Raw genomic sequence first — 11,698 nt, forward strand, 5'->3', positions numbered from 1 at the left:
GGATCTATTAGTTTTTGTAATGAATTCCCCAACAACTTACATGCATTGCATAGATACATTTCTAGTAAAATTCTATATGAATCTTTTGTGAGATTGATATGTGAATTGTCAATTTACACTTTACTACTTTCATTTATTTTATTTTTTTTCTTATTGAACATAAATATATTTTATTGCTCATACCACATTTATCAATAATTATAATCAATTTCTAATTTTTAGTACATATATTATAAAGTAAACGACATAAATCGTCCTGTGGTTTACTTAAATAGTCACGTTTCATTCCTGTGGTTCAATAACGTCATGAATCATCCTTTATAGGAACAAAAGCTTCATGTTTAGTCCTTTGACTATTTGACCAACAGCCCAACTCCGGTAAACCCCCCACGTGACTCAAACATGAGGGGTATTCATGTCTTTTCCACCCTTATATATCTACAAGGGAGATGATTAATCATCCTAATTAAATAACCTAAAGATCCTTCTAATCACGAGATGATGACATGTGGGAAAATCAGAGGGCAAGATTAGGAAAGAAAATTAGTGGATAATTTAGGAGGATTTTTAAGAAGATCTTTAGGAGGATTGATCATTTTCCTGTCTACAAATATGTCCCAGTTAGTATCATATATATATATACATATAATAAATATATATACTCCGTATATAACAATAACAAAGCAACAACAACAAAGCTGATGTAAAATGGCAAATTCCATAGCAATTCGTGAAAGACTCATGCGATCACCTCCTCGTTCCCATATATCAAATTCACCTCCATCTAATCTATATACCATACTAATAAAAGACATGTTCATGTATATATATACAGTTATATACATACACTGATGTTTCTGCCGCCGGAGATCTCAACAGGAACCACGACCACCACCGATCGGAGATAATAAATTGAACAAAAAGACCACCACAGTGTCAGTGATTTGCGATGGTGTTTCGTCGGAGATCTAAGATTTGGGGGTTCTTGTTTTCCGAGCGCCGAGGAGGTAGTGGCCGGAAAGAGTCCATCACCGGCAAACGATGATATGTTGGAGTTGATCAAAATCTCCAATCCGGTTTTTACCTTTCTTCCTTTTATTTACCTTCGATCTCCATATACCTTCAATCGTCTTTTTTGGGTTTCCGGTGTTGTAGGCGGTCGTTGATCCGAGGAGGTCGGCTAGATCTAATCGGTGGTGGTGGATCTAATTGGTGGATGGACCCAATCGTTGGTAGTGGTGGTGGATCTAATTGGTGGTGTATGTATGTACATGTATTTCTATGCTTGAAAGATTTAGGGAGGTGTATATGTCACTGATTCAAGTGGTAACACAAGACAACAACTCAATTTTTATTCATTGCAAGTAGCAGCATTAGAAACATGAATTCGTAGGGTTTTTATTTTACAAATTGTTTCTTGTTTTGATTATAAATTTAGTTGGTTTGTTGATGGTGAATTAGTGAAGATGATGATGATTTTGATGATTTTGATTTTTAGGGCTTGAATAACTTTTTCCTTTTGTTTTTGGGTTTGATTATTATGTTAGTTTGAGGTTTGTTAATGATGAATTGGTGATGAAGATGATGATTTCTAGAGGTTGAAAAAATAAATATATTTTGTACAGAAAGATAAATAAAGATCTAGATATAATCTCAAAAACAATCGTGTTTGGTCGTTAGTTATGGAAAAGACTCCAATACCCCTCACGTGGAGGCACGTGGGGGGTCGTCGGAGTTGGGTTGCCGGTCAAATGATCCATGACGTTATTGAACCACATGGATGAAACGTGACTATTTGAGTAAACCACAGGGACGATTTATGTCGCTTACTCTTATAAATTACATTTTATAAAAGTATTGATTCATTAGAAACTATTTTATAGAAATTTAAGTATATTATAGACATAACAAATTATATATTACGATCTCTCTTGCATGTTTATACCAACCTTGACAGTCACCACAAGAAATTCATATACCATACAAAACAATAATGTATAAATTATTTATCTCCCCACATTGTGCGAGTACTACGCTAATTAAAATAAATGGCTGAAGTCGGAAAGATTTGACAGATTATATGAGGCCTTTCGATATTTTGTAATAATATCTAGAGAAGATCAACAGAAGCTATTAACGTTATAAAATAACACAACGAATAATGTGATCACATAATCTATCTCTCCCATAATTGTATAACAGATGATAATCTATATCTCTACATAATTGTAAAATCTTAAATTACACCTAAATAACTCAAAAAGCAATAAAAACAATCATCATGTAAAGAATAATCAATAATTAAGCTTGATTTAAAAAATTCTTAAAAGTTCTTGCAATTTTTGAGGTTTTTAAAATAACCTTTCACTATATATAAATATATATATATATTACAATTACGTAATCAGTATACATGTGTAAAAGAACAGACGAACGACATATAAATATAGATGAACGAATGTTCATGAACAAATAATTGAACATTCACGAATACAAATAAACGGATAAGAGTTATATCCATGTTTGTTCCTTTAACTCTAAACGAACCAATTATTTTGTTTGTTAATTGGTTTATGTCGTTCATTTACCCATTTTACTAATCTATATCTATAATATATTACTCCCTCCGTCCAATTAAATTGTTTTGTTTTGAAAATTCAAAGTCCATATTTATCAAATATGAACTTAATTATTTTTGTTTGTATTATGTAATAGTTGATAAAAGTTACATGAATTAATTGAGTTTTAAATATATTTTTATTGGGCATAATTTTCATCAACAATTATATAAAAAAAATATTTAAGTTCAAAATTAATTAAAAAAAACTTTAAATATTCAAATTATAACACTTCTAATGGAACAAGAAGAGTATATATTTAGGCTTACTTTCTAGTCAAAATTAATATATTTAGGCTTACTTTCTAATCAAAATTATATATTTAGGCTTACTTTCTAGTCAAAATTAACATTTTGTTATTAAAATATGGGAAATGATTATTCTTTTAAAATTTATCTTAAAATTTTTTAATATATATTAAAACAAAACCATTAATTATAAATTGGAAAAGTGTGAACCATTGATTAAATTTTACCTTTTAATCTCCACCATTATCATCGACCAAAAGATTGGTCAATAACATTTTTAATCCTTATACATTACATTTATCCAAATAAATAATTTAATTTAATTTATTTTGGTGTAGAACGACCTAATTTGATATCACTCAATAACTTTATTAACCAAATATTTATAACAATGATACTCCTTATTCTTTAATATTATAATTTATAAAAAATATTTATTTCATATAGTATACATTATATGTATATGTATATAAAATGTCGTCTAATTGAGTATTTGATAAAATTTTAATCTAAAATGGGTTGATAAGTTGAATATGATATTTTAATTTTGATAGAAATTTTTTTTGATAAATTTACTATATGCTTATTGGTTTGTTAATAATATATATCGTTTACATCACTAATTATCTTTTGGTAAAGAACTTTCGTTGTATGGTTTTTGCTTTTACTTTATTTAGTGTTAAATATAATAAAACATTAATTATATTGTTACGAGAAATTTCAATTAAATTCTCTTTCCATTTATAACATTTTATTTCAATGACACTAAAAATATTTTTCAAAAATCGGTATATTACATGTTTTTTTTATATGATTGCTAAAATAAATGGATTAAAATAACATTTTTGATACCCTTGGTAAAAGCAGAAGTATAGTTACAAGTTAGTGTTAATAAAAATTTCTCTTTAATATTTTATGGTTGAAAACATTATTAGTTAACATTATTCTTTTTTATGATAAATAGAGTTTTATAATTGGAGTTCAAAAGTTTGTAAATACTTATTTAGACGTTAATAGTTTTCAAATATAAGAAAAAAAAATTAATTCAAAATAATGTATAAATCCCGCGTACTACGCAGGTAATAAGCTAGTTCTTTTAAAATTTGACATCTACTAATCTATATCTTATAAACCCTTATAAAGAGAATAAGGTTTAAGACTTTAAACACTTTTTACAATATTCCTAAATTATCTCTAACCCTAAAATAAGTAATACATGTTCAATTCACACCACTTCTTTGTCTCCCTTTCTTTCATATTATCACTTTTCAGTGTGACAGTGTCCATCATCACCAACACCCCGACCATCGCCTTCCGTATCCATAATCACCACACTTAACTATCGTTTTTTAAATGGTAACGTTGCAACATGCGGACACCCATTTAATTTTGTTTATGTAATCATCTCATAAAAGATTTTTTCGTCTATTTAATTAAAAAAATAATCATTTTTCCTTAAAATATATCTCCAACATAAGAATTTAATTTGACCAAATTTAATAAAACAAAAATATTCACGATCATCATCACTAATCTCCTATATTTTATTTCACATATAAAACCCTCAAAAAAGAAAAAACACCAAAGCAAACATCATCATCATTTTTATTGAACTCATCGAAAAGGAAAAAAAAAATATGGATGAAGAATTACTAGAATTACAAAGACAACTGGAATCAGCCCAACAAGCCAAATCAAGCATTCGATTATCCGAAAGAAACGTTGTTGAATTAGTTCAAAAACTTCAACTTCTTCATATTATTGATTTTGATCTTCTTCACACTGTTTCCGGCAAAGAATATATCACTCCTGTATGTATCTATATCTTAATTATATATATATATGTAAATATACTCCCTTTGTTAGCTTATTTATTAGTATATTCCTATTCATATTCTTGTATTTATTGTTTGGGGTGTAAAATGTAATAAATTTCTGTTATATATTTGATGTATAAATGTAAGTATAATGTTAAAAGTTGCATTTTTTAGGTGATTTCTTGATCTGGGTAATTTTTTTTTATGCATATGAGTGTTGACATGATAGCTGAATCGATTGAATATACGAAATATAAGTGTAAAAGAAAGATACCCTAGTGGAGAAAACGTGCAAATTAAAGTACCGAAATTAAAGAAACGCAGAATAATGTGTTCTCTAAGTTGAGGATTAGAGTTACAACGATGTGGCATGTGACGCTAGAGATGTCACTTGCCACGTGGGCGTATGATATAACCCAAATTGTTGAAATAAAAGTAAGCTACCTGAATGGAGGAAACGCACATTGTAAAAGAATCGGATGTATTCATGTTACAGAAAAAGGTGAAAATGAAATAGATGTTTAAAAGAATTCTTAGAAAATGTTACAAATTATTTCTTCAAAATATGATTTGTGTGCAATTTTGGGCTCATTTGATTTAACTTTTATTATGGAAGCAGTCTCTTTACCTTTGGGTAGAGGTAAGACTGTCTACAGCCCACCTCCCCCATACCCCGCTCAGGGATTGGGTACAGTTGTTGTTGTTGATTTAACTTCTATTATGGATGTATGTGTGTTTAGGAGCAACTACGTGTTGAGATTGTGAAAGAGATTGAGAAGTTAGGGCGTTTATCATTGATTGATCTTGCTGATTGTGTTGGTGTTGATTTATATCATGTGGAAAAACAAGCACAAGTTGTCGTGGATAATGATTCGTTGTTGATGTTGATTAATGGTGAAATAATATCGGATTGGTATTGGAATAATGTCTGTGAAGAGATTAATGACCGGCTTCAAGAATGTAGTCAGATTGCTCTTGCTGAGATTGCGGCACAATATCAAGTTGGTTCGGAGTTACTTGTGACAGTTTTGGAGCCGCGTCTTGGATCCAAGGTAATGTGTTATTCTATTTGTATTAGCTTTCAAATATTGTAAGATAGCGTGTATGCAACTATTGTGTAAATGATTTTTTGTTGCATGCTTTAGTGTTTAGGAAACAAAGTCAGATGAAGAAAAGAATGACAAATAATGTTTCTAGTATATATCACTAGGTAATGATTGATACCTCTTTTGTAACGTGGGAGGATGAATGAGGGAATGTTATTTATATTAGTATGAATGACATGTATGTATTGCATTATTGATGGTAGTAACGTAGTCCTTCCACCCAAAAATTGCAGTTTTTAATTCTGAATGATAGTTTTACCCTCTCTAGAATGTGCAGTCCTTGCATTTTTTTTACTGTACTCGAGGGTAGCATTGGAACCTTGGTAAATAATTGTGATAATTTACATTTATATTGGGACATAATAATATATTAAGATGGACAGTTTTTTTGGGAAGGCAGGAGTAGAGTTATATCAAATTTATAGGAAGACCAATTTAGTGAATACTGTCTCCTAAGTTAAGAATTTAAGATGCATCATTTACTGAACCAAACCATCTCATGGTAGTTGGTGTTATTGTTATTTTCACTTTTCAGTTATAGGCTTATAGCTCATAAGTAACTAACGAAGAAACTTATTGTCTTTCTTAAAACTTTCATATTTCTTTCACTGGAAGTAATATATTAAAGTGTTATTATCATGTCTGATGAGTAAATACCATGTAGGTAAAAGGCAGACTTGAAGGTGGTCAGCTATACACACCAGCATATGTTGCACGTGTAAACGCAATGGTCCGTGGAGCTGCTAGGGCCATCACCGTCCCTATGAACTTGTCAGCATTGTGGAGCTCATTGCAGGTACTACTACAAGAAATGGATGGTGCTAGTGGTGTGGCTGTTGAAGGATCATTTTTTCAATCAATGTTCAATGGATTGGTGAAGGAAGGGCAGGTTCTTGGATCAGTTCGTGCTGGAGTTCATTGGACACCCAGTGTAAGCGATTAATCATCCTTCATTAGTTATTCTTAGATTTTCCGGCTTTTTAAAATCTCAGACAGCATAATCTTTTATTATTATTCGAGTCATCATTTTTGTAATTTAATTAACCATTACATCATGCAGGTGTTCGCCATCGCTCAAAAGGAATGTGTAGATTCTTTCTTTTCACAGGTATAAAGTCATACAGAATAATCCTGTTGGAACCTTGGGTACATATATCCATATTCCATCATTGGCTTCTTTTTTTTTTTTTTTTTTTGTGTGTGTGTGTGTGTGTGTGTGTAAAGACACTTTTCTAGGCTTAAGACCTTAAGTATTGTTTATTGATTCAGCAAATTAATTATAGAGGAAAATATTAGCCGTCTCTTTTTAAGTTTCTGACTACGCGTGCATCATATAATATTCTGTCTTTGAGGCCTGCTCAGTTTTGAATGCTTGGTACTACAGAAGGTCAGATATCCCCTTAAAGTTTTAGCTGAGCTGATCATTTACAAACCTCACTTATTTACTATTTTTAATGAGAAGCAATACCATCTATTATTCTAATGCTTGTAGTTGTAAGACTCCTTTTTTGTGGATATTCTCTCCCCTTAAATAACTAGCTTTGGCACTCTATTTAGGTCTACCATATTGATGCACGTCAATTTACTCAAGTTTTGGGAATATTTAAAGTTATAAGATGTTTTGGGCTTGGTAAATAGCTGTTTAATATTCTTATATTGCATATATAATTGTCAAATATATTTCATTCTATGGGCTTCACACAACCGAATGGTACAACGTCCAGTTAGGACTATTTGATAGAATATTAAATAGTTTTATATGCATTAAGCAGGGAAGGATGTGAAAACATTTTTTGATACCTATAAATTTTCAGCTGTATGTTAGGAACTAAATGGTATCGTGTGTTACAGAACTCTGTTGTCAGCTATGAAGCTCTGCACAAACTTGGAATTTCACAACCCGTTCAGTTTCTGCAGGTATTATAAGTCTCTTCTATGTATTAAATGTGCTGGAAATATCTTCCGAGGGAAAAAAAGTTTGTATGAACTAATTTTATAGGATTAAGTCAAAGCTTCTTCTGATATTAATCTGATAAATGTTGTGATCATATGCATGTATTTGTAGTCCAGATATCCTGAAGGCATACCCTTAGTTACTTTATTTGTTCACCCATCAACTATTGAGATGCTGGATTCTGCGGTAGAGGATGTCATTGACCGTGGTAGCTGGTAAGAAAAATAACTGTAGTTACAATGAGATGATATACAATGTGGAATCCAGGGCAACTGAAGTATCGTTGTTGAAGTACCACTTCTAATAGTACGATCTTATTATGTTCACTGCAGGATTGATTCACTTTCAGTTTTACCAACATCCTTTTCTTCCCAGGATGCAAATAAGATGTTGTCTCTTTGTCCATCCATCCAGACGGCGCTTAAGGTGATTCCTACCATAAAATTTTAGTTCACAAGCTTGATGCATTTGGTTGAGCATTAATTAATTATTAATTGCTGTGCTTTTTTTAGGCTAATAAAGCACTCATTTTGGGAGATTCATATGTTTTCAGCACTGGATTTGTCAAGGTATGATTTTAAATTCTGTAATATAAGAATAAAATTTTGCAGCCTAAACTTTCTGCTTAAAATAATTGTGAGTTGTTCTTGCAGGATCTTTATGAACGTATGGAGAAAGATTTAGATAACATTAGTTTATCTGGGCATACAGATGACCCTCATGTTACCAAAGTTGCTAAATTAGGGCAAGAAGCAAACAGCAATCTTGATATTAATGACACGAGTAGTGAAAGTGGGTCCAATAAACAATCAGCAGATAGAGGATCAAGGAAAAAGAAAGGAAAAACCAACACAAACACAAAAAATAGTGCATCTGATAATATCTTGGATGATCAAGATCCTGCTCCTGCTAAATCAAAGAAAAATCAGAGAAAAGGCAAGGGTACATCTTCATCGCAGGGGTCCGACCCAAAGTCTAGTAAAATAAAAGACGAAACTCGTGGTATGTTTTCAGAAGAAGATTTATGCCAAAAGATAACTGAAATTGTTCCAGACTTTGAAGATCAAGGTGAGTTAGGTGCTGTTTTATTTTAGCTTCTTTATATATGTTCCTTTTTACTTTGTAACTTGAGTGTCTGGCATTATAGCTGTTGATCCAGAGACAGTTCTTGTGCCCTTAGCAAGTCATTTACGACCCATGCTGCTAAATGCGTGGAATGAGAGGAAAAAGGCCTCATTTACTGATAATACACAGAAAATCAAACGTGTGCTTGATAATTTGCAAAAGAAACTTGATGAGGTAAGGCGAGGTACAGGGTTGCCAAATTTAGTACTTTTTTATGTCACAGGATAGTTTACGCAATAGTATGTTGTTTTCTGATGACTCTTTAACATCTTTATTGCAGTCTTCATTGAATTTGCAGTTATATGAGAAAAGTTTAGAATTGTTTGAAGACAACCCAACCACTTTGGTAACCATAAAACTCTAATTCTAGTCATACTATCTATGTTTATGGCCTCCATGAATGGTATTTACCCACTTTGATGCTACAGACTCTTTTGCACCGACATTTACTAAGAACTGCCGCTGCTCCTATGGTTGACATGCTGTTATCAAACATGGTAACATTTACCATTGTTGCCTCTTATTTTTATTTTTTTCTGCCCTACACACCTTGGGATAAAGAATCATAATTATGTTCCTTGTGTCAGGATATGCTCAATAAGTTGAGAAATGGTGCTGATGTTCAAGACTTCGACAATACAGAATTTATTTCACTTAGCTCGGGGGATCGCATTACTCTGGTATGAGATGATTTATCTTGTCTTAATCATGAATATTTGTTCCGTCATTCATTTTGACTTGTTTTTTTGTGTATATATGTTTCCTTCTTATTGGGCCTGTTATTATATTAATAGGCAAAGAATTTTGAAGGGCCTCTATCTGTAAAGGCTAATGCAGTTGTCGAAACTTTGGAAGGGAAGGTCAGTCCTTTTTCAGAATTACTTTTTAGTGAAACCTATTAACAGTGTTGGAAATAGAATATCTAAATTACTGTATTTTGAATCTTATGATCTGATCTTGGCTCCAAATTTTTATGCGACAGAGTGTTGAAGCGTATATGACAGCACTAAGAGCATTTGCAGATGAATGGTAGGAAAGATGTTCCTACATTGTTGGTGTTTTTCATATCATTTTTTTGAAGAGTGGCTATAGTGGACGATAAGTTAACTTATTTGATCATTTCCTTATATCTGTAGTGGGTTAACCGTGAAAAAGCTTGACAAGAAATTGGAAAGAACTCTCCTTCATTCATATCGCAAGGTATCTTGTCGTTGGAGCCTTAATTGATTGAGAAAGTAGGAATTGGGTTGTAATCACGTAACATGTCAAGTATCTACATATTTCTTGTAAACAATAAAAATTTATGGGTTTGCCCAACCCGACTGATCCTAAAAAAGTACCTGTTTTACTCTGATACCAACCTGCCAATTTTTCACCCACACTATCATATTATGTTTCATCTGTTACATGTTACATGACACATTTGGAACTGTTTTCAGGATTTATCTGCTCAAGTTTCTGCTGAAACTGATCCAGTTGCCATTCTGCCTAAAGTTGTTTCTCTACTTTATATACAGGTTCAAACAGGCGTTACCTCATGCTTGCATATTTTCATGCTTCTATTACCATGTAAAACTGCATAAATATTTAATATTAAGATTCTATTATCTTATTCTTACTATCCTCATTTCATTTGTTGACTAAAGTTTTACTCAAGAGCTCTTCAAGCACCAGGGAGGGCCATTTCAGTTGCAATCTTTAAGTTAAAGGTATGCGTTTTTTGTCCTTATGCAATTTCATCAAGATTTAAGCACCGTCACTAAGGTTTATGATATAAGCTACATACTTGTATCATTTAGCAAAAAATTAGTGTATGTCGCTAATATTTTTAACAGGTGATCATTAAAAGTGCACGTCTATTTATGGTTTATTTGTTCAAGCATTTTCTAAATCATGATGTGTCAATATTATAGGATAAATTAGATGATTCAGCGTACAAAACCCTAGAGGAGTACCGTGCTGCAACGGTGACACTTTTGCAGCTTATATCAGCAGCAACAGGCGATGTAAGTCAATAGGTGGACTGATCAGTTTGATTAATATCTTGTTTGCTTACTTACACGAATGTTTTTGGTACTCTAGGAAGAAGATTGTACATCTGACAGGACTTCAAGCAAAAAGGAGCTTCTGGAGAGGTTGATGCCGACATTGAAAGGCCTAGTTGCTCGTCCTTCACAATAGGTTCTTCTAACATTTAAGATACTCCAAACAAACCAAAAGCATCATCCGATTTGGAGAGACAAGCAATGTTGTTAATTTTGGCTGCCTTAGTTTTTAGGAGAGCTTAAGATGTAGAAAGGAATGTCAGGAGTCTCTTGTCGATGCAAAGTAGCCGAGTATGTTATGTTTTTTTTGGATGGATACTTGTTAGTTTATAATGGTGGATATAGACTAGACGGTAAAGTAAATCAATGAAGAATGTAAGCAAAACATGCCATATAAAATATAGAAATGATAATAGTTTTGAGTATTATGTCATCGGTAACTTATTAAATGCATAAAAAAATAAAATTGATAACAATGGTCTTTTAAGGACAGTCTCTAATAACTTATTATATAAATTGTACATAGAAAAACGATACTTTAAAATATAGATATAGATAAAACAACGCATGTGTATCAGTGTATGTAGATGAACTAAAAGAATGGACATTCACAGGCAAATAATCGAGGGTTTACAAACGTAAATGAATGGACAATGTTTTTAAAACCCGTTTGAATAAGCTGGTTTAACCAGTACCAAGTTGTTGGTCGGTGGACATTCACAGGCAAATAATCGAGGGTTTACAAACGTAAATGAATGGACAATGTTTTTAAAACCCGTTTGAAT

At 31.9% G+C, this 11,698-nt stretch overlaps 1 protein-coding gene across 1 annotated transcript; it reads left to right on the forward strand.

Moving 5' to 3' along the window:
- The first annotated feature begins 4,383 nt into the window (after window positions 1–4,383).
- LOC122606800 (E3 UFM1-protein ligase 1 homolog) lies at window positions 4,384–11,341 on the forward strand. Its single transcript, XM_043779656.1, has 20 exons — window positions 4,384–4,677; window positions 5,424–5,735; window positions 6,454–6,720; window positions 6,850–6,897; window positions 7,641–7,706; window positions 7,855–7,958; window positions 8,076–8,169; window positions 8,256–8,312; window positions 8,397–8,811; window positions 8,891–9,042; window positions 9,149–9,214; window positions 9,297–9,365; window positions 9,456–9,548; window positions 9,663–9,728; window positions 9,851–9,897; window positions 10,005–10,068; window positions 10,308–10,385; window positions 10,515–10,577; window positions 10,782–10,874; window positions 10,951–11,341. Exons 1-20 carry the CDS (start codon window positions 4,504–4,506, stop codon window positions 11,047–11,049), a joined length of 2,427 nt encoding a protein of 808 aa, XP_043635591.1. The 5' UTR covers window positions 4,384–4,503; the 3' UTR covers window positions 11,050–11,341.
- Window positions 11,342–11,698: the final 357 nt, after the last annotated feature.

This window comes from Erigeron canadensis, chromosome 7, assembly GCF_010389155.1.
Source record: "Erigeron canadensis isolate Cc75 chromosome 7, C_canadensis_v1, whole genome shotgun sequence".
NCBI lineage: Eukaryota > Viridiplantae > Streptophyta > Magnoliopsida > Asterales > Asteraceae > Erigeron > Erigeron canadensis.